Genomic DNA, 19,133 nt, shown 5'->3' with positions numbered 1-19,133 from the left:
TTCTTGGTTGCTTACTGGCCTTGGGACCGGAGTAACGTTAACCATTTCTTCAGAAATTTTGAAAAAACTAAGAATTAGTTCTAGCTTTTATGCACGGATGGCGCCAATGAAGAAACACTAAGTGACCCGGGGCAGATTACGGATAATCTGGGGGTTAAGTAATGTTTCCCACGAGGATGAGGTCAGCAGAGAAGGTTGTTCTTCAGGTGACCTGCAAAACAGACACCGTAAGCTCGTCACTGAGAAGGGGGGGGGGGGTTCCTCCTTGTGACCACCCTCCGGCGTGAGAATCAGACTAGATTGCTCTGAATATAAGTGTATATTAAGAGATTGCTAGATAAGAATGAGATATTAGATGATGTCCTTACCATTCCAAGGTGTTGGAGTATTTATAGCCGAAGGTAGGTTTCCTAGAAGGTACAGCCGGCTGAATAGTATTCCTGTTCTACCAACAGTGGACTACGCACAGGCCATGCTGGTTGGTGGATAGACTACGGCCGACAGTAACAAGGTCGGCTGTATACTGTTCCTTTACTGTCGGCTATGCACTGTTCCACCAACTGTAGGCTGCGCACGTCCCATAGTAAGGGTTGGTGAGTAGGCAGCGGCTAATAGTGACAAACAGTACTAGAGGGTGCTCCTCCTCGTACTGTTGTCGGTGAGCTGTCACCCTGTGATTGGTTCATGGGCTGTTCTGGTCAGATCGTCTGTTCTGCCCATACCTTATTAGGTATAGTACAAAAGATCTTTCAGAAGCATATGGACTGGCTCATTTAGGCGGGATTATTCCCTCCTTGCTCATTCATTCAGGTGACAACTGAATTATTGAGCTAAGTGCCTTGTACGTGTAGCCTTGCTGCGCGGGTGGCCTTCCCTGATGGCTTGTATCCGCAACTGCGGGAACAGGCGGAGTACTTCACCATTGGGAGGCATTTCCTGCGGGAACAGCTTGCGTACTGCGCGTAAGGACGTCACGTCTCTGAGCATGGTGGGTCATGCGGGTTCAGTTGGTTTCTGCGCAGACGTCTCTCTTCAAGGTGAGTCTTGCGGGTCCAACTGGGCTCTGCTGGGACCTACCTCTTCAGATATAATGCTCGTGTGCTGATTGACTCGTCGTTTATCAAATGGGTTATTAGCGGCAACCGAGACCCGTGGCGGCCTATAGAGACTTTAATTCATTCTCCCACTGATTTTTTTAAAACCAAGTAAGTTTTTTTTGCATTTTTTACATTGAGACTTTATAATTATTTTTGTGTATTAATTTATTTAATGTCACAGGTGTGTTACTCGAAATGAAAGATTAAGAGCCTGGTACAGAGATTTTGGATCTTCTACTGCTGAGAAACGACAATTGTTTAAAAAAATGGATGCTTTTCCTACTTTGTACAGCCATTTTTTTTATGATGTGTCTGAGCATACTTGCATACTGCAAGTTTTAAAGAAACCTATTAACAAGGGTTGCTTTCTTGCAAGCTGTGATAAGAAATTTTATGAAGATGTACAGCAGGTTTGAAACTTTTTTTCTAGATTATTTCTATGCTTTTTTTTTATTTTATGTCTTGTTAACTTAATTTTTTTATCATTTTTTTAGGCTTTAATTACTCCTATAATAACTGTTGATGGTCAAGGGAGTATTCAGGTTTTGCCTTTGACTGATCTTCAATTGAAAAAGATTTTTGGGGAAGAAGAGTCGGTTGATAATGAGAATGATCTGTCGTTTGGACTTGCACAAGATGACGTTGCTGAGCTTGAACAAGAGGAAGGGGTTAATACAAAAGAGGAGAATGCTTTGGTTGAGGAATAGATAAGAAAGAGGTCGGCTTATACTTTTGTTTAGCTTGAATTAGGTTTCTATATGTTTTTAAACTAAGTTATGTGATTTTAAAAGAAAGTATTCAAATCAGTCAAGGGCTTTAAAGTAATTTTATATATTATTTGGAAGCAATGCTAATTTTTTCTTGTGTTTGCAGTTCTTAAGCATCAATGAGTTTTTAAACCTGCTGCTAGTGATAGTGAATGGAGGTGTTCAAGGGCGTTAGTGGTTCAAGAAGTGTTATTTGTCTTCTTTTTACTGAAGCAGAATAAGAGACCGGTTGGTTTGTTACTTTGATGTTTTTTCTTTGAGTACTGCATTAAGGTTTTTTTAAATGGAAAAAAATGATTCATTGTTCTTGGATAACTTGAAGTTGTTTTAGATAATTCTTGATTTAGTTTTACTAGATTTGAGAGCTAAATGTACACATGAAAGTTTACTGCTTGATAATTGTTCAAAATCTCTAGATGGGTTACATCAGAGAAAGCTGCCTTTGAAATAGAATTTTGTTTTAACTAATAGATTGTGTTTTTGTTTATTACATGTTATACATGTTTGAGTGGTTTTATGTAACCGGACTTGTTCTGGTTGACTCCCTAACTTATTTAGTTTTCGGTTAACTCCTTAAAATTGAAGAAACAAAAATATGTTTTTAAGGCGAACCATTTATACGATCCATAAACACTTTACACACGTTTTACGGCTGTTTATAATTTAATTTTAAACAACATTGTTACATGTCAAACCGTTTATGGTCTGTTTACAACAAGTTACAGGTCATGTACAACCCGTTAAATTAAATAGTTCGACTCGTAAGTAAAAAAATATGTTAAAAGGCCAATCTGTTTGTGACCCATTTACTGTCTACCAATCTGTTTGTAGCCCATTTTCAGTTGATTTTACTACATGCCAATCCGTTTATGGCTTGTTTAGAACTTGATTACCGTTTACAACTACTTTATAACTTTCAACATGTTTCTCGTTTATTTAAATGGGTAACACGCAGACTTTTCCAAAAATAAAGGCGAAAGTGGGAACGACACTTTAATATTCGTATTTAAAACGATGACTTTGTGTCTCTGTTCGTTTCAATTGTTAAATTGTATACAGAACGTCGAGAAATAATCCGCGGAGCGGGTGATTCAATTAACCTATATTCAGAAGATGAAATTTCACCTCTACCATCAATAGGTTTAGCCAGGGCGTTGATAACACGACCCAAATAGGCCTCTATCTTAACATAGTGGTAGAAAGAATACCATGCTGCGTCTGGACTTCAAACAGTTTAGCTTTAACCATGTTAATGGTCCCACATTATTGGTTGATAGAGAATCAAAGTGGATTTTCCAATAAATTACGAAATGCTACTAATCCCACCAATCTTGCTTGTACAATGGAAAGTGCCACCGGTTTATCTTTCCAACGAATCAAATTGGCCAAAGGTGTGCGTTCATGAGCCCATGCTAAAGTTTCAATCAATTCCTGCCAATATCCACGCCAGGAAATTAAAAACATAAATCCCAGCTAAGGCCCCTAAATGACCGCTCAGTGATAAAGGAGGTAGGGGTGCAGAGACAGCCAGGAGGTTTGCCTAGAAGCAGCCACCCTTGAAAGAGTGCGTAATAGCTCACTGATCGAGCGCTCTTGCGCCGGATTAGGATTAGGAATAGGCGTAATCGGACCTGCTTTTTACATATCTCTCGTTATTTGATCCTGTTAGGCATAAAAAAGTAGCTATCATCCCCTTTTCTGATGAATCATATGGTTTTATTATTTCATTGCCCAATAAGGTTATCAAATGAAGTGTAATTACATATCTTAGAGCATTCTCATCACTTCCCGTCTCTCCAAATATATAGTTACACTAAATATTATTATTTTGTCTTTTTCCAAATCAATTAAAATATCTTTTTTATACATTTATTATAACCTAATCTCTCTTTTCTAATCACAATCACTTTAAAAAAAATAATTAAAAATTTTATAAGATGCTACAAAAACTTTTCAAATATAAAAAAAAATCACAACATTTTTTAAAAACCTCACTCACGTATTTTGATAGATGAATTGTGAATTCTGTTACATTTTATTGTTAATTTTCTGTCATGTTGATTAATCTGGTTTTCTTCTATATTAAATTGTTAACTGGGCTTTGAGCGAGCTGGAGTATATGTGGGCTCATGGGCTTGAATAGAGAGCAGGGAAAATATAGAAAAAAAACTCATGTTTTCTATTTTTTGATTGTGTATTATTATTATTATTTTTTGTTATAAGTGGCTATGAGTGGATGGTAGAGACATGCAATAAAAGTAGCATACATAAGTATTATTTAATTAAATACGGGGATGATATGTGAGATGTTTTTTTAAGATGTATAAATTTTATTATTCAATTAACTTATAGGTATGGGGATAGGGAAAATACTGAGATTGCTCTTAGGCCCCGTAAACACATTTGTTATTGGAATGGAAGTGGCTCGCAGTTTACAATCCATGTTCTTTCAACTTCGTTTCCATTCATGAGTTCATCTGGCGTCTTCAGAAACTTCTCACTAATTGTATGTTTGTTTTGTTTAGATCAATATTTTGTGCTTGTATTTTGAATGTTAATCAGTTCTAGAAGAACTGATTTAAGTTTGTAATACTTTGTAGCGATCTCACTTGAGAGGTTTCTTCTTAACATTCTTAACATGTTTATGGACAACGGATCAAGCTTTTTCTAAAAGGAAGTTTTAAAGGAAGCTACAACAAAAATATTTATATGTGAGAGAAAGGTTCAATAAGAAGTTTGATTATCCTAAGAAGACTAGGAAGAAGAGTATATTAGTCTACTACCTTCATATTAAAAATCTACTTAATTTAATTTCAAACCCCACTTAATTAATCTTAAAAACTCACTTAAATTTTCACTCATCTCTTACAACTACCATCGTCCACCGCCACCACCTTGTCGAAAATGGCCACCGGAAAAAACACAATGGAAAACACTATGAAAATAAAAACACAATGACAAAAACACAATTAAATAACACAACGTAAAAAACACAATAACAAAAACTGTGAAAAAATAAACGCAATTGTATAACACAATTTGTAAAATACTCATGAATTTTTTTTTTATTTTTATATAGCAATATGATACTCATATAAAAGATAAAAAAACATTCGTTATTAAGATGAAATCGTTTTTTTAAAAAAATGTCGTATAAAAAAGATGAACGTTTTAAAAAAATGTCCTCCTTTGTATTTTAACTTTACTCTATTGTTTAAACTATAATTTTATATTAACGACATTTGTCTCTTAGTAACTACCATATTTGACATTATATATTCCCCTTCTAAATCTTCATCAATGATAACTACTAAATAAAATTTTTCAAATTTCCTTTAAAACAACTATTTTATCTACCTCCATTTTTATATTCATTTATGTGTAAATAATATTCAAATATAAAAGTGACTTTTTTTTTGCACTTATGAAAATTTTGTTTTTAGGTATGCGTGTCACGAACCAAATAAGGATAACAATTCATCAAGAAATGGGGTAGTCTTTTTGACCCATTACATTGTCTTTTATGTATGGGTTAATTTGGGTTATTTTTTTATCTCGAGCGTACAAATTATAGGTTCAAATGGGGTTTGTAATGTGCCAAAATTGGTAAACGTTAAAAGACCACCTTATTAACAAATGAGTGAACTGATTTGGGTTTTGGTTCTCTGTGTAATGGGTCAAACAGTTTGGTACAAAAAAAACGTCGAGTGTTTGAATATTTTTGTATGTTAAAGTGAATGTTATAGACTAGCAATTTTTCTATTCATTAAATGGTTCACTTGTGTATTAATTTTATCTATGTTTATATGATTTTGAATTAAATATATTAATTTTATTTATGTTTGTATAATTTTGAATTAATGCATAGAAATGGTGAAATGGTAAACTAATACATGAATTAAATATGAAATTGAATTATAAACTAGGTTAAAAAAAGGTGGTTTCGTTTAAGTATTATTAGGTTCAAATAAGACGGGTTTTGTTTTAGTATTAATAAGTTCAAATAAGACGCTTTTGTTTTAGTCTTATTAAGTTCAAATAATGCGTTCACATTTTAGGAAAAATATATATTGGTTTTATTAATCCTAATTATTGTCTTTTGGTCTGTCAGTCTCAACTAATGAATTTGTCACTAACGGTTGCAACTTTTAACGTATTTGTTCCTAACGATTTGCGACTAACAGAATCCTAACGTCGTTAGTTTCAAGTCGACGAAAAAACGTTTTTTCCCCAGAAAATTCATTTTTCTTGCCGAAAAACTCAATATTTTCGTCCCAAACATCTAGGTAACTTTGTATCGGACCTTTATGAACATTTTTCTAGTAAAAGCCACAATTATTTAGGTCGCCGGAACCCAAGAACCTTCGTTGGAATCGGTTGGTGTGCTCAAGTGGTGGTGGTTGGTTAGCGGTGAGTCAATTGGTGGTGGTGGCGGTGTTCTGGTGGTTTTTTCTGGCAAAAAAATTAACTTTTTTGCGGCCAAAAACGTTTTTTCGGTGACCTATAACTAACGGCGTTAGTATTCTGTTAGTCACAAACCGTTGGAACAAATACGTTAAAAGTTGAGACTGTCAGTAGCCAATTCGTTAGTTTGAACCGACATTGACCAAAAGATAATAGTTGAGATTAATATAATCAATATACCTAGTAAAAAAGGCAGTGCGTATCTATCTATACGACGCTAGCTTTTAAGGCGGTCAGTTAACCGTCATATTTGATTAAAAATGTCATATTAGCTCTTGTTTTTTTACATGTGATTTCTAAACTGTGATGATCCAATTAGCATGAAGTACAAAGCTTGGTTATTATGTTTTCACAACAAAGACGTGAATGTTATTCGTTTGTGAGCATAACACATACGTCCCACCAACATATTAAAATTAAAATTGGATAAGAAAATAAAAATTAACCATCAGCAACAAGTATTATACTAAATTAAATAATTTTATATCAAAGAAGTACATGTTATATCCATACGAGAGGCCTTTTATGCATACACGGCATCTTCCTCGACTTATTCATCGTCCTCTTTCTTATGTCACCCTTGGCACCGCTTTCAACGCTCACATAAGCTTCCTTCTGCCCATGTCAAGCATTACAAATATACATTAACAAAAAAGAGACAATTTAGTATCAACCTAGCAATGGGTATATATATGTATATAGGGTTATGATAAAATAAAAACTCATCAGTTGAGAAAACTCATTATCAAAAGTTTGAATCTTGTGGTCCACAACTAAAGTTAATAAAAATTGTAAAAGTAAATTTTTCTATACAAAAAAATATGTTTAAAAGTTAAAAGAAAAAACACCAAACATTTTTTTATTATCTTTTGATATTTTGTATTAAATGTAACAACATATATTACATATGGTTAAAAAACGATATTAAATGGGTTTTCATGAGTTTTCTCAACTCAAATGGGTTTACATTCTATGCATGCCCAATATAACCTTCGGCACTGCTTTCACCTCTGATATGCCCTTGGCACCGCTTTCACCTCTGACATGCCCTCGGCACCGCTTTCAACTCTGACATAACCTTCCTTCTGCCCATGTTGAGCATTGCACGTGTACATAAACAAAAACGCGACAACTTAGTATCAACATAGGAATGGGTATTGTGTATATAAATGGGAAAATTGGGAGAGAAAAGATATTACAACGAGAAGTAAATGGATTTGGACCAAGGATGAGCAAATAGTACCAGTACCAATTCGGTACCCGCCTTTTTTAGGTTTCGGGATCAGTACGATACATGTATTTTACCAAATTTTTGCCTTCGGTTCATATACCTTTTTTTTGCGAACTTCGGTACTAGTATATTCGGTACTGGTACCAAGCTCATCCCTAATGTGGACCATTGATTATGTGTAATCAATGAACTAAAATAATAATGGTAAACTTGTAACTAGCAAAAACATATATAACAAGATTTTATTAAAAATGATAGTTTGGTCTTTTGTGTGTAAGCTTTTTAAAGTCAAAATGAGCAAACTATAACATGTACATATATAGAAAAGATATATAGATCGAACCTTTGCATTCTTCTTTCGTTCGTTGCAATGATTGTGATTATTATCATGATTAACATGAAGATGGGGAGATAGAAGGCTTCGAACAAATATACCAGCACGAATATAGCCTCCATTGATTGGCACAAGTTTACCATCATCAACACAATCACATCCCGTCAATTGTGAATTTGGCGTAATTTGCACGTAGTGTGCAACATCATACTTGCTCTGACAATGATCATCATTATATAGATGCCACTTGTTGTTTTTCATTACCACCCATATCTTAGTAGATGAAGGGGAATAATTTATATATATGCATAGACATCCTTCTATAACCCCTAGTATTTTAAACAAAAAAGCATCATCATGTAACAAATCAGCACTAGGTATAGGTAAGGGGATATTTTTAACTTCCTCTGTAGATAAATCCAAAGAAATAATTGTTTTTTTGCCACGTGTATCTCTCATGAACCAGTGAAGCGCCCCACCGCATAAGATGCCGGTTGCACCACCTGCACTCTTATAGTTTAAGCCTCCAATAACTTTCCAAGTATTTGACTTCAACGTTAACATATAAAAAATTGTCCGATTTGAATTAAGACTTTTCATGAACCCTACTATAACCTTGTAATCATCTGTGCACGAATCATAACCGAATCCCCAACATAATACTTGCCGGATCATTGAAATTTTGGGCATATGACGTGGCGTTGGCAGTTTCCTATGTTCCCTAGTGGAAGGATTGGTTACTACAAGCTCACTGCCTCTAGGAGAAAAGCATAACAATCCATTACAAGAACCGACAATATGAATGCAGTCGAAGCAAAACGAAGTGTCTTCGTAGAGAATATAGGGAAGGCAGACCCTTCTATGGCCGAGTTCACGATTGTCACGATCACGCTTGATATTATGGTTCAAGTGAGCTTTAACGAAACGAGGACTGGATATTAAAGAAAGCCATGACTTACACACGCTCTTGCATCGGATTAGATCCTCAACATCCATTCGTACCAGTATCTGCTCAACCACATCAAACGCAAGCTCCGCCATTCCAATCCTTATATGCACACATACATAGTTCCATTTAGGGGTGTTTTACATACATATATATTAATTTCAATTCGAATTGAGTGATTGAATACAAATTCGATGAAGGTAGTTTATTTAAAAATACTATGTGCAGAATTGCTCTTAATTACTGATTGAACAGCCAGGCAAGAAGCCAATAATAAATAATTAAAAATATAAAATTACATACCTGATTGAACAGCGGATGATCAACACCAGCCGATTAGAGCTTAGGGTTAAACAAATTAAAATAACAATACGAACCAGTCGTGAATAACAAGGGTGAATTTAATTGTAAATAATGTTGGGCCTGGCCCAGAAATCGTCAACATATAATGATATATCCCCCTCTAAACATCCTTTTTTGTTTTTTTTTGAAAATAAAGACCACGAGTGAGGCCCGTAAACAAACAGTATTCTTACTAGGAGTGTGCTTGGGTTGGTTTTGGGTCAAACCCATAACCATAACTGATATATCGGTTAATAAATAACCATAACTAATCTATTATCGCAATTTTAATTAATCGGTTTTTGAATATTATAGCGAGTGAGTTATGGATTAGTTAAACATGACCAAAACATTGTAATTGTGCCTAAAACTTTGATAGTGAATATACCGTGTGGGCATATTTATTTACATTATTTCGTCAAGTTTATATAAACTATGCAAGCATGTGTATATATATGTGTGTGACAATACCTTATACGATTAAAAAACTAGTTTATAAAGAAGTTCACTCACGAAGTTCGAGTTATATTACCAACCCATGAGCAACTAATATGCATATATATAGGGGTGAGTTAATTGAGGAACTTCAAAAAAGTGGAAAACTAAAGAACTCTTTTCTCAACTCTTGATCAATTCTCCACATCCTTATGGTGCACCCTCAATCACCTACATCACATCAGTTTTGTAAAAGAAAAAAAAAACTCCTAAAAAAATCAAAAAAACAGTTAAAAAATTATAAAAGAAAAAAAAGCGAAAATATAAAAAAAATAACAAAATGTTTATCTAGCGTCCCCGGTAAAAAAAAGTTCTTCAAAAAAATTGAAAATGGTTTTAACTTGAAGCGGGCTTACTTAGTTATAATTTGGTAATAGTTGCACTTGGTTATGAACATATGGTCTTGGAATACAACTTGAGCATGTTTATGTATTGAATATTTGAATGTATATCAACTTAAATATTTGAATGTTTATTAACTTGATTTGGTGCCTTTTATCAAATGGTATTTCATCTGAGTCCACCTGTGGCAATCGAAAGTTTGAAACATCATGTTGTGAAACTTGAATGATTATGATTGAAAATGTTATTGAAATAAAAAACTTGCTGATTATAACATGAGCATGCATGGTTTCTAAAACCCAAATGAACAGTAGTGATATTTAATTACTTTTGACGAAAGTAAAACCAAACAAAAATGTGGTCGTGCCGGAGTCGTTATTGGGCATGACTAGAAAACATGAACGGTGGTGATGGACGATGGTAGTGGACGGTGATGGTGGCCGATGGTGCGTAGTGGTGGTGATGGACGGTGGTGGTGGGTGGTGGTGGTGGACGGTGGTTGTGGCCGACGATGGGTGGTTATCGGTGGTGGTGGTGGTTGCAGACAGTGAGTGGTGGTACTGGGTTGTGGTCGACGGTGGGTGGTTAATGGTGGTGGTTGCAGACGGTGGGTGGGGGTAGTGGGTTGTGGTTGACGGTGGGTGGTGGTGGTGGTGGGTGGTTGACGGTGGTGGTGGAAGGTGGGTGGTGGTGGGTGGTTGACGGTGGTGGTGGCGGACGGTGGGCGGTGGTGGCAGACGGTGGGTGGTGGTGGTGGTGGACATTGGATGTTGGTAGGATGTTAAGAAGTGTGAAGACGTGTGAAGATGATGGATATTAGTTTATTATTTAAGATCATATAAGCAGTTTTAAGATCTTTTTTCTTTTTTTTAAACAAACTGTCTTCAGGAGCTTATGTCTGCACGTCCGCAAACATAACCCTCCTGCAGGCCTTTTAAGCAAATACAACCACAACCTCTCTCTACATTTGACACATTTTCTTCAGTTGATTCGTGTGATTTCACACGTAGAAGACAAAATATGAATAAGATAGTGTTGGCGATTTTAGAGTCATTAAATGATACTCATTGTTTATATACTTACGTCATGCTTGCGGCGCGCGCATATAATGTATATATATGTGTGGGCCCTTGGGTGGGCAAAAGCGAAATTACTCTAATTTTAACGTTATTTTTACTAATTTCGTGAAAATAACGTTAAAACGGCGGAAGGTTAATCAGGCATCATGTGATGGTATTAATAGCCGAATGACAAGGCTACATGCACAAATCGGTTGGGGGTATTGATGGTAGAGTGTTATGTGTCTTATGTCCAAGGCTTTATGCAAAACCACTATCGAGTCGGGGGTCTCACCGGAAGCAACCTCTCTATTCCTATAGAGTAAAGGTAAGACTCTCCACATCTTACCCTCCTCACACCTATGATGGGTACGATGATGATAATTGTTGTTTATATACTTGTTAAAGAACCACAAAAAGGGGAAAACACACACTCCATGTTTCAGCATGAACTGCCCAACCCTTCCATCCTACCACATAGTTATTTGAACACGTTCTCGGTTTGCACTAAATTTGTTTCAAACCTTAAACATACAAGAGCCTCATACACCGAGTTTGCTTCCAATATGCAAACATCAAGAACATAAATGGGATCCCGATCAAAAAATGTCATGTGGACTTTAATATCGGAAATTGCGCACTTAGCCTTAAATATCTGCATTTGTGCGGTTTTAATCTTAGAACCACGGTCAAGCAACCAACCAGGTGATGTCATGTCAACCCCAACTCGAAATGACTCGATATAAGACAAAAAATAGCACAGCAACTTAATCAACGAGAGTTTTAAACTTACCGATGCAGAAAGAACCTAATGCATTTCAAAAATTCTTATATTATATTTATATAACTTATAAATAGTGCATACATGATTTAAAATTCTGCTGGCACCAACAAAACGTGCTTCTTGAATCGGAACCTTAAACTATGTATCATTCCCCATCTTAATCCATGTGCATTATGCATTTCAAGAAGCAATTACGCAGAAGATAGCTTACTCAAAAACCTTCATTTAGTGGAAATAATAACATATGTAGTTGGAGACTTAGCTGCAAAATGGTTGCCAACATATCTGTCTTTGTAGTTTATAGCTTTATACCAATCTACAAAACACAATATTTGAATAAAGATTAGCATCTATCTGTTAAATATATGGCAAAATTCAACATATTACCTTAGCATGTTGTACATCAAAAGATCTGCATTAAGATGTACACAAAAATCAAGCATACAACTTGAACCCGCTAGCTACAAATAGCCAGTTTTTCAGACCATTCACCAGCTGCATCATAATCAAGACTAAGCACCCTCAATGGAGGAATGTTTTCCATAGCAAACAACATAAGATGAGGATATTGAATATTGTTATGATCATACATCACCAACTGCACAAAAACATTAGGACACGGGCTATGGCTCATGTAACAAGCAACATTCCTCATTTTAGAAACATCCACAGCAAAATCCAATGGTGGGATTGATGGATAAGATGGGCGTGAATATTCAGGAATAACTTGAGAAAAATCGCCCCATTCAGCCCATCTTTCACCAAACCGATACGGATAAACTAAACTATCTTCCCCGTTCATGGTAAAAACCTGTGCTTGATTTTTAGTAAGCACAACTCCAGTATATTCACAAATAAACGAGCCCGCTTGTATCAAGTCCAGTGACCTAACTCCCCAGCCTGTTTCAACCGACCTAAAGATTTCAAAATTATGCCTCACACCCTTTTGACTGACCCGATTGATACAATTAGGAGGGCAAGAACAAAACGGGCCGCATTCAAATATGACCGGTTTTCCTTTAAGAAGTCGCCCGTTTGAATCATAAACAAACTCACCACCATTCTTCCTAGCACATGCACAATCAAGTGTACATCCATTTACACAATCACACCCACCACTGTTTCTCGCATTTTGATACACCAAGGTCGGTAAAATAGTCGTTACCTGATAATCATAATCGAGTGGCTCATGGTTATCATCAATGTCATTAAACAAGAAAACCGGTACATTTTCCTTCTTTCTTGAAATATCCAAACTAACATATCCAACGGGCCGCGCTTCCATCGGGTTCACCTTAATACTCTCAGCAAACTTAAGAACCGCACTGCCCATTTCAGGTTGACCTTCCACCCTAACAAGCTTAAACTTATACACACCAAAACCCGACTTCCCGACTTCAAACCAATACTCCTCAATCTTATAAATCCCATCATAAACATAAACCTTATCACCCGTACCATTACCGCCTTTATACTTCACCCCACGAACAACCCGCACCTCAACCTCATGATGCATACTCCTTTCCAAACCAAGATTCCCCGTCTCCAACCGCTGATGAAACACCTGTTTCGAATGCTTATCCTGCCCACCCTGACCCGTATACACAATAACCTCACCGCTATCCTCATCATCCTCATACCCACCCGAAACAATGACACTAGTCGCAATCGGCTCACCGTTCGCACTCATCTTCGAACTTAAATAATCAATCCCAGCCTGCACCTGACCATGAACACCCAACACACATAACTCCATCCTAAAAAAGAACACATCACCCACATTAATCCCCGGGATCGGTCCCACGATCCGCTTATCCTGATTCAACCAAAGCCCATTTTCTCGCATCACCGAAGCCGCCTTCATATCGCCTCGGCCGCGAACGGTACGGCCGGTTAACGGGTTCCGGTCCTCCATCATATAATTAACCCATAAACAATCATATAATATTCTGGTTTTCCTCACTAATTCTCTAAAATACCTCTCGTCTTCAATCTCGAGACCTGAAACCCTAACTAATTCACCTGATCGCGGCGGAGGCTTACGGCGAAAGGAACACTCGACGGGTGTCAGCTGGTTATTATTATTATTATTATTATTATTATCATCTTCAATTACCGGTATGATTGCTAGCGAATCAGGATCCATGTAGTCAACGTCCACATTTTCGTCAATATGATTGTCGGTAGAATCAGATGGAGTGAAATTAGGGTTAGGGTTTTGGAACGAATCGGATGCATGAGGTTCGGGTTTAGGGTCCATTAGGCTCCGGTGGTGGTTTGATCGGAAACAGAGGAAACTAGAAGATGATTGTGTGAAGAAGTAAACAACAGTGGATTATGACATTGATGATGTTAATTGAAGGGGTATGCAGATAACCTGTTACAACGGCAACAAAACCACTGTTTCATCAATTTTCTCTCTGAAAATCTTCACCATGGTTTCCGGTGTTCAAAACAACGATCAAGTTCTGGAGGATAATGAGCTTGGGATGTTAATGAGGGACATCAGGTTCTGAGGGCGCCGCGTGACACTGCGCGCACCACCAGTAACCATCCCTTCAACACAACACCTCATGATCAAACTAAAACCCCCCCAGACGATCTCATGTTCCAAAATCTGACTGGTACAAAACAAAAAGGAGCAATGGACCCGGAAGTTGAAACCAATGACCCTAAAGAATGGCTCATAAACGAACAACGGCGTCTAATGGACAAATACAATGAGTTGGTAAAACACAAAAAGTTAGCCGATTTAACACAAAGGCTCGCATTTGATAAACAAACCATTCAGGGAACAGCAAAAAAGACGCGCGTGCTGGAAGACGGTCATTCTGTTCACACCGAACAAGCTGATATTAGTGATGAGGAAGAGGTGCACAGCATGAAGAAGGCGCGAGATACTCATACAGGAGGTTCACAGCTTCGCGCATACATGCACATAGCACCTGGAGCCAAAGCTGATATGGATTTATACACACCATACAACCCACAAGCGAAAGCGCAAGTGGACGTAACCACACCATATAGGCCAGCCATCTTGGTAAAACATTCAAAATTCACTGAGCGCATTGCGAAGGCTCCCATTCAACACAAAACCAAGATGCCAAGTGGTTTAGGCAAATACGATGGTACAACAGATCCAGATGATTTCTTACATGGTTTTTATAACACTGGAAACTTAGAAAGCTGGACGATGCCAACATGGTGTCACATGTTTGCTCGCTGCCTCACGGGTGCAGCGCGTGTCTGGTTCGAAAGCTTGCCGACAGGACAAATCGATGGGTTCGAAGAGCTATTGGAAAAGTTCCAGGCTCACTTTATACAGCAGCGCAGACACACGCGCGACCCCGATGACATCATGCACTGCGTACGCAGAAATGATGAAACCATTGAAGACTACATAACTCGTTTCAATCAGGAATCTCTTGCAATTGGAGGCATCACTGAACAACTCTTGCGCGTGGCCTTTATACAAGGTGCGCGCAGTGATCAACTCCGCAGAGCTCTCGTGAGCAGAGAAGGCATGCCAACCACTTGGGCTAAGCTTATGGAAGCATCGCGAGTCTTCGCGCGAAATGAAAAACAAATTGCCCAAGACAGAGCAAGAGATAAAGGGCATCGAACAGAAGCACCACGCAACAATGAAAGGAGGGGCAGACAAAACTCCGTATGGTCCAGGTTGCAACAAACCAATTATTCTCCCGCAGAAAAGCAAGCGCAACAAAGTTCACCCCCACCCCAAAAAGACATTCTTAATCGCGGAGAAGGTGACAAGAAGGAAGGTGGCAGAGAGCCTAACAGACCTCTGCCAAGAATATGGACTCCCCTCACCAAAACGCCTTCGCAAGTGTTAAGCACAGAGAATGTCCAGTTTAAAAGCCCCAGGCCATTACTCCATAAGGGACCACCGAACAGTGGCAAATATTGTCAATTTCACAAATCCACATGGCACAACACCGATGCATGCCATCATTTGAAGGATGCAATCGAAAAGGATGTGAAATCGGGCAAGTTGGCTCACCTGGTAAAAAATCCAAGACCAGAGAATGAACAACCAGACGGAGCCTCAGCCAATAAAAAATTCAAAAGAATCTGTGTAGCTGAAGGAAGAAAGCAAGGGCAAAGATCGAGGAAGAGAAGCGCGCAAATCCAAGGGGATTGGCGCGAGCAACAAGTAATCTTTCCAAGAATCAGAGGAGGCCCGTCTATCAGCAGTCCTCTAGTCATCACTGCACACATCGCTCATTATGAGGTGTCAAGAGTCCTGGTGGACACTGGTAGTGAGTCAGACATCATGTATGAGCAATGTTTCAGGAAGTTGGATCCAGAAGACCAAGCAAGGCTCGAAGTCGTGAGTGCACCAATCTCGGGTGTCTCAAACGAAATTATTCACCCCCTAGGTCAGATACAATTCGAACTAACTATGGGGGATAAGAAGCACAAGCGAGCTGAAATTGTCAACTTCCTGGTCTTGCCCACCACTTCATGCCATAGTATGATCTTGGGTAGAGGAACGATTGCCCAATTCAACGCCATACCGTCACCAGCGCATGGCGCGTTGGGGTTCCCAACACCAACAGGAGTAACATTTGTGTATCGAGATCATTTATGCGCAGTAACAAGTATACCTCGAGAAGGGAGAATGAAGCTTCCAGTGGCAAACAACGCGCCAGAGGAATGGATTCTCAACCCAAAATTCCCAGAACAGACAATCACAATCGGAGCTATGATATCAGATGACACAAGAGTGAGAATGAAAAGATTGCTCACAACGTATATGTCAGTCTTCGCGTGGCAACATTCTGATATGACTGGGGTTCCGCGAGACCTGGCGCAGCACTCTCTCAACACATTCAAGTCTGTAGAGCCAATTGCTCAAAAGAAAAGAGTCATGGGAGACGAGAAGGCAAAGGCCATGAATGAGCAAGTAGAAGATCTACTGCGCGCGAATATCATTCGCCCAATACGATACCAAACATGGGTAGCCAATCCCGTGATGGTAAGGAAGAGCAATGGGTCATGGAGAATGTGTATTGATTTTAAGGACCTCAACAAGGCGTGTCCAAAAGATTGTTACCCCATCCCAAACATTGACATGAAAGTGGACTCTGTGGTGCCATTTAAGCTCAAATGTTTACTGGATGCCTATAAGGGCTATCACCAAATTCAAATGGCACCACAGGATGAAGACAAGACTGCTTTCAGAACTGACATGGGTGTTTTCTGTTACACAAAAATGCCCTTTGGTTTGAAGAATGCAGGAGCCACTTACCAAAGACTCATGGACGCAATTTTCAACGAGCAGATTGGAAAAAACTTAGAAGTCTACGTGGATGATTTGGTGATTAAAAGCAGGGAGGAAAAACAAATGCTCAAAGACATCGAAGAAACCCTTCGGCACCTAAAGGAAGTAAACATGAAGCTCAACCCGAGCAAATGCACATTCGGCGTGGAAGAGGGGAAATTTCTCGGCGTAATGGTCACCAAGGATGGTTTCAAGGTGAACCCAGAAAAGGTGGAGGCTATCCTCGGCATGCCCTCACCATCCACCATGAAGGAAGTTCAAAAGTTGAATGGTAGATTGGTATCAATTAACAGGTTTCTAGCAAACCATGCAAGCAAATCTACCCCATTCATTAACACATTGAGAAATTACTTAAAGAAAAGCCAATTCAAGTGGACGCCTGAGGCCGAGCAAGCTTTCAATGAGATAAAGGAATGTCTGATAAATCTGCCTGCGCTCACAGCTCCACTACCTGGTGAAACTTTAACATTGTACCTGTCAGCAGCAGAGCGCGCCATAGGCGCAGTATTATTGGTGGATCGCAAGGGAATCCAAACACCAATTTATTACGTAAGTCGGGTGCTGACAGATCCTGAGACGCGCTACACCATCATAGAAAAGTTAGTTTTATCACTAACGCATGCGTCGCGCAAGCTTCACAGATATTTCAATGGTCATCCTATTGAAGTCCTGACTGATTACAACATCCAGCAAGTCTTGCGATGTCCGCACTCTCAGGAAGGCTGACAAAATGGGCGCTGGAATTAGGGGAGCACACGATCACCTATAAGCCTCGTCCAGCAATCAAGGGACAAGTCTTAGCTGATTTCATCGCAGAAATTCCTGAAGGAAAAGTCGAAGAGGCTCAGCGCGAAGTAGACCCTCCGCCAGCCAATAATGAAGAAAACGTTTGGAGATTATTCACTGATGGAGCTTCAAACAACGAAGGGTCCGGCGCAGGCCTCAAACTGGTGGATCCAGAAAATCATGAGTATACTTACGCAATCAGGTTGGATTTCAAGAGCACCAACAATGAAGCTGAGTATGAAGCCCTGCTGGCTGGTTTGCGCATCGCGCGCAAGTTCGGAGTTAAAAAGCTAGAGGCTCATGTAGATTCATACCTGATAGCAGCACAACTCAATGGCCTTTATGATGCCAAGGAGAACACCATGCCTCTGTATCTAGAGCAGGCGAAGAAACTCACCGAACAAATTGACTCTTTCAGAATCATACACATTCCGCGCAGTGAAAATAAGTCTGCCGACGAGCTAAGCAAGATGGCATCAACCAGCTTCGATCATTTTGGCAAAGATGTCAGGGTGGATGTAATGAGCAACCCGTCAGTGGGAGCGAAGTCTGTCCTTGTAATTCATACAACACCTTCATCATGGATAACCCCAATAATGGAATTCTTGAAGGAGGGAAAGGTACCAGACGATCGCGCACAGGTGAGGAAGATAAGACACAAGTCGCAGAACTACGAACTGCTTGATGGTACGTTATATCGACGCTCTTATCTTGGACCGCTCATGAAATGCCTAGATGCTGAGGAAGCAAGCTATGTGATCAGAGAGATACACGAAGGAATCTGTGGAATACATGCTGGCCCGCGCATGGTGGTTGCCAAGGCAATGAACGCAGGTTACTATTGGCCAGGCATGTACTTGGACGCGTTAAAAGAAATCCAAAAATGCAAAGCGTGTCAGAGCTATGCGCCAAACACCATGCGGCCAAAGAACAACTTGATTCCGGTGACCTCTGCATGGCCTTTCCACAAGTGGGCAATCGATATTGTGGGTCCCTTACCACAAGCGCCAGGGCGAGTAAAGTTTTTGGTAGTGGCAGTAGACTATTTCACAAAATGGGTTGAAGCCAAGCCACTGACAAAAATCACAGCTGAGGCAATGAAGCAATTTATTTGGAGCCACATCGTATGCCGTTTTGGCCTGCCCATGGAAATCGTGAGCGACAATGGCAAACAATTCACTG

General features: G+C 39.0%; 2 protein-coding genes and 1 pseudogene across 2 annotated transcripts; 1 reads left to right on the top strand and 2 right to left on the bottom strand.

Annotated features, from left to right (window-relative positions):
• The first annotated feature begins 1,090 nt into the window (after positions 1-1,090).
• Positions 1,091-1,942, top strand: LOC143537329 (uncharacterized). The gene is made up of 3 exons (XM_077031120.1): positions 1,091-1,205; positions 1,279-1,507; positions 1,592-1,942. Exons 2-3 carry the CDS (start codon positions 1,364-1,366, stop codon positions 1,802-1,804), a joined length of 357 nt encoding a protein of 118 aa, XP_076887235.1. The 5' UTR covers positions 1,091-1,205; positions 1,279-1,363; the 3' UTR covers positions 1,805-1,942.
• A 4,887-nt stretch (positions 1,943-6,829) lies between these two features.
• Positions 6,830-9,025, bottom strand: LOC143537328 (F-box protein CPR1-like). Its single transcript, XM_077031119.1, has 2 exons — positions 7,903-9,025; positions 6,830-6,943 (listed from the first exon to the last, which is right to left on the bottom strand). Exons 1-2 carry the CDS (start codon positions 8,932-8,934, stop codon positions 6,830-6,832), a joined length of 1,146 nt encoding a protein of 381 aa, XP_076887234.1. The 5' UTR covers positions 8,935-9,025.
• A 1,827-nt stretch (positions 9,026-10,852) lies between these two features.
• Positions 10,853-14,120, bottom strand: LOC143537327 (histone-lysine N-methyltransferase family member SUVH9 pseudogene; annotated as a pseudogene).
• Between the last annotated feature and the right edge of the window lie 5,013 nt (positions 14,121-19,133).

The sequence above is a fragment of the Bidens hawaiensis genome, unplaced genomic scaffold, assembly GCF_021521415.1.
Source record: "Bidens hawaiensis isolate Kalapana, Puna unplaced genomic scaffold, B.hawaiensis_p1.1 tig00011184_1, whole genome shotgun sequence".
NCBI lineage: Eukaryota > Viridiplantae > Streptophyta > Magnoliopsida > Asterales > Asteraceae > Bidens > Bidens hawaiensis.
This window is presented reverse-complemented; position numbering and strand designations above follow the sequence as displayed.